Below are 1,092 nucleotides of genomic sequence, written 5' to 3' on the forward strand. Positions count from 1 at the left end.
TGAGCGAGATGAACGAGACGATGCCGTACAGAGATGATAAGTACGAATAGATAAGTGGTTGGAGAACTAGTAATATGTCAGGACTTATTAATTATATTCATGGCCATAGCCTATCATCAACACGGACCAATAAGTAGAAATCATCATCTACGCCGTTCTCATAAGGGAGAGTGGAGGGACAGGGTACCTCAATGGCGGCGGAGACGGAGGCGGGAAGAGGACCAGAGTTACCGATGCAGGTGGTGCAACCATAACCGACCACACTGTTGTGTGAAACAAGAAATCGAGGATTAGCGCCGACGAAAAGAGGAGAGAACGAGAGAATAAAGAATAAGTGCGCGAAGCATCATTTCAGGTCTCTATGGTCAGCATGGAAATCAGATTCATAACCGCAAGAGTATGTAATCATAGCGCAGCAGCAACAGCAAAGCGAAAGGGACGGGGGGTTGAGTGACGTACTTGAAGCCGAGCTGCTCGAGGAAGGGAAGGAGACCGCTCTTCTTGAGGTACTCTGTAACGACGCCGGAACCGGGGGCGAGCGAGGTCTTGATGTACGACGGCACCTTCAGGCCCTTCTTAACGGCGTTGCGCGCCACGAGGCCGGCGGCGATCATGACCGACGGGTTGGAGGTGTTGGTGCACGACGTGATGGCGGCGATCACCACGCTGCCGTGGGTCAGGGTTCCCTGCTTCTTCTCGCCGTTCTCCTCATACTCAAAGGAGAACTTCTTGCTGACCTGCTCGGCAGTGAGACCGAAGCCTGTGCACCGGAAGAGAGAAGGATGAGTATGGGTAGTGCCAAAAGGCGTAAAGAAGAGAAACATTGCAAAAATATGCATGTGTCAGGACTTATTAATTATATTCATGGCCATAGCCTATCATCAACACGGACCAATAAGTAGAAATCATCATCTACGATGCAACGTAAAAATGAGAGTAAAGGTGGAGAGGCTGGAGCGTACCCTTGTGGCCAACGGGGTTGGTGAGGCACGCGGCAAAGTCGGTCTTCATGTTGGACAGGGCGACGTAGTCGTGCGGGCGCTTGGGACCCGACAGGCACGGGATGATGGTCGACAGGTCGAGCTCGAGCAC

The 1,092-nt window shown here is 52.1% G+C and overlaps 1 protein-coding gene across 1 annotated transcript; it reads right to left on the reverse strand.

The window, feature by feature from the left end:
* Window positions 1-97: 97 nt before the first annotated feature.
* Window positions 98-1,011, reverse strand: ACA1_127200 (aconitate hydratase; the record flags this gene model as incomplete). The annotated part of the gene is made up of 3 exons (XM_004333224.1): window positions 98-263; window positions 460-760; window positions 963-1,011. The coding sequence occupies 3 exons, from the start codon at window positions 1,009-1,011 to the stop codon at window positions 98-100; spliced, it is 516 nt and encodes a 171-aa protein (XP_004333272.1).
* Between the last annotated feature and the right edge of the window lie 81 nt (window positions 1,012-1,092).

Source organism: Acanthamoeba castellanii, assembly GCF_000313135.1.
Source record: "Acanthamoeba castellanii str. Neff unplaced genomic scaffold scf7180000084696, whole genome shotgun sequence".
Lineage (NCBI taxonomy): Eukaryota > Discosea > Longamoebia > Acanthamoebidae > Acanthamoeba > Acanthamoeba castellanii.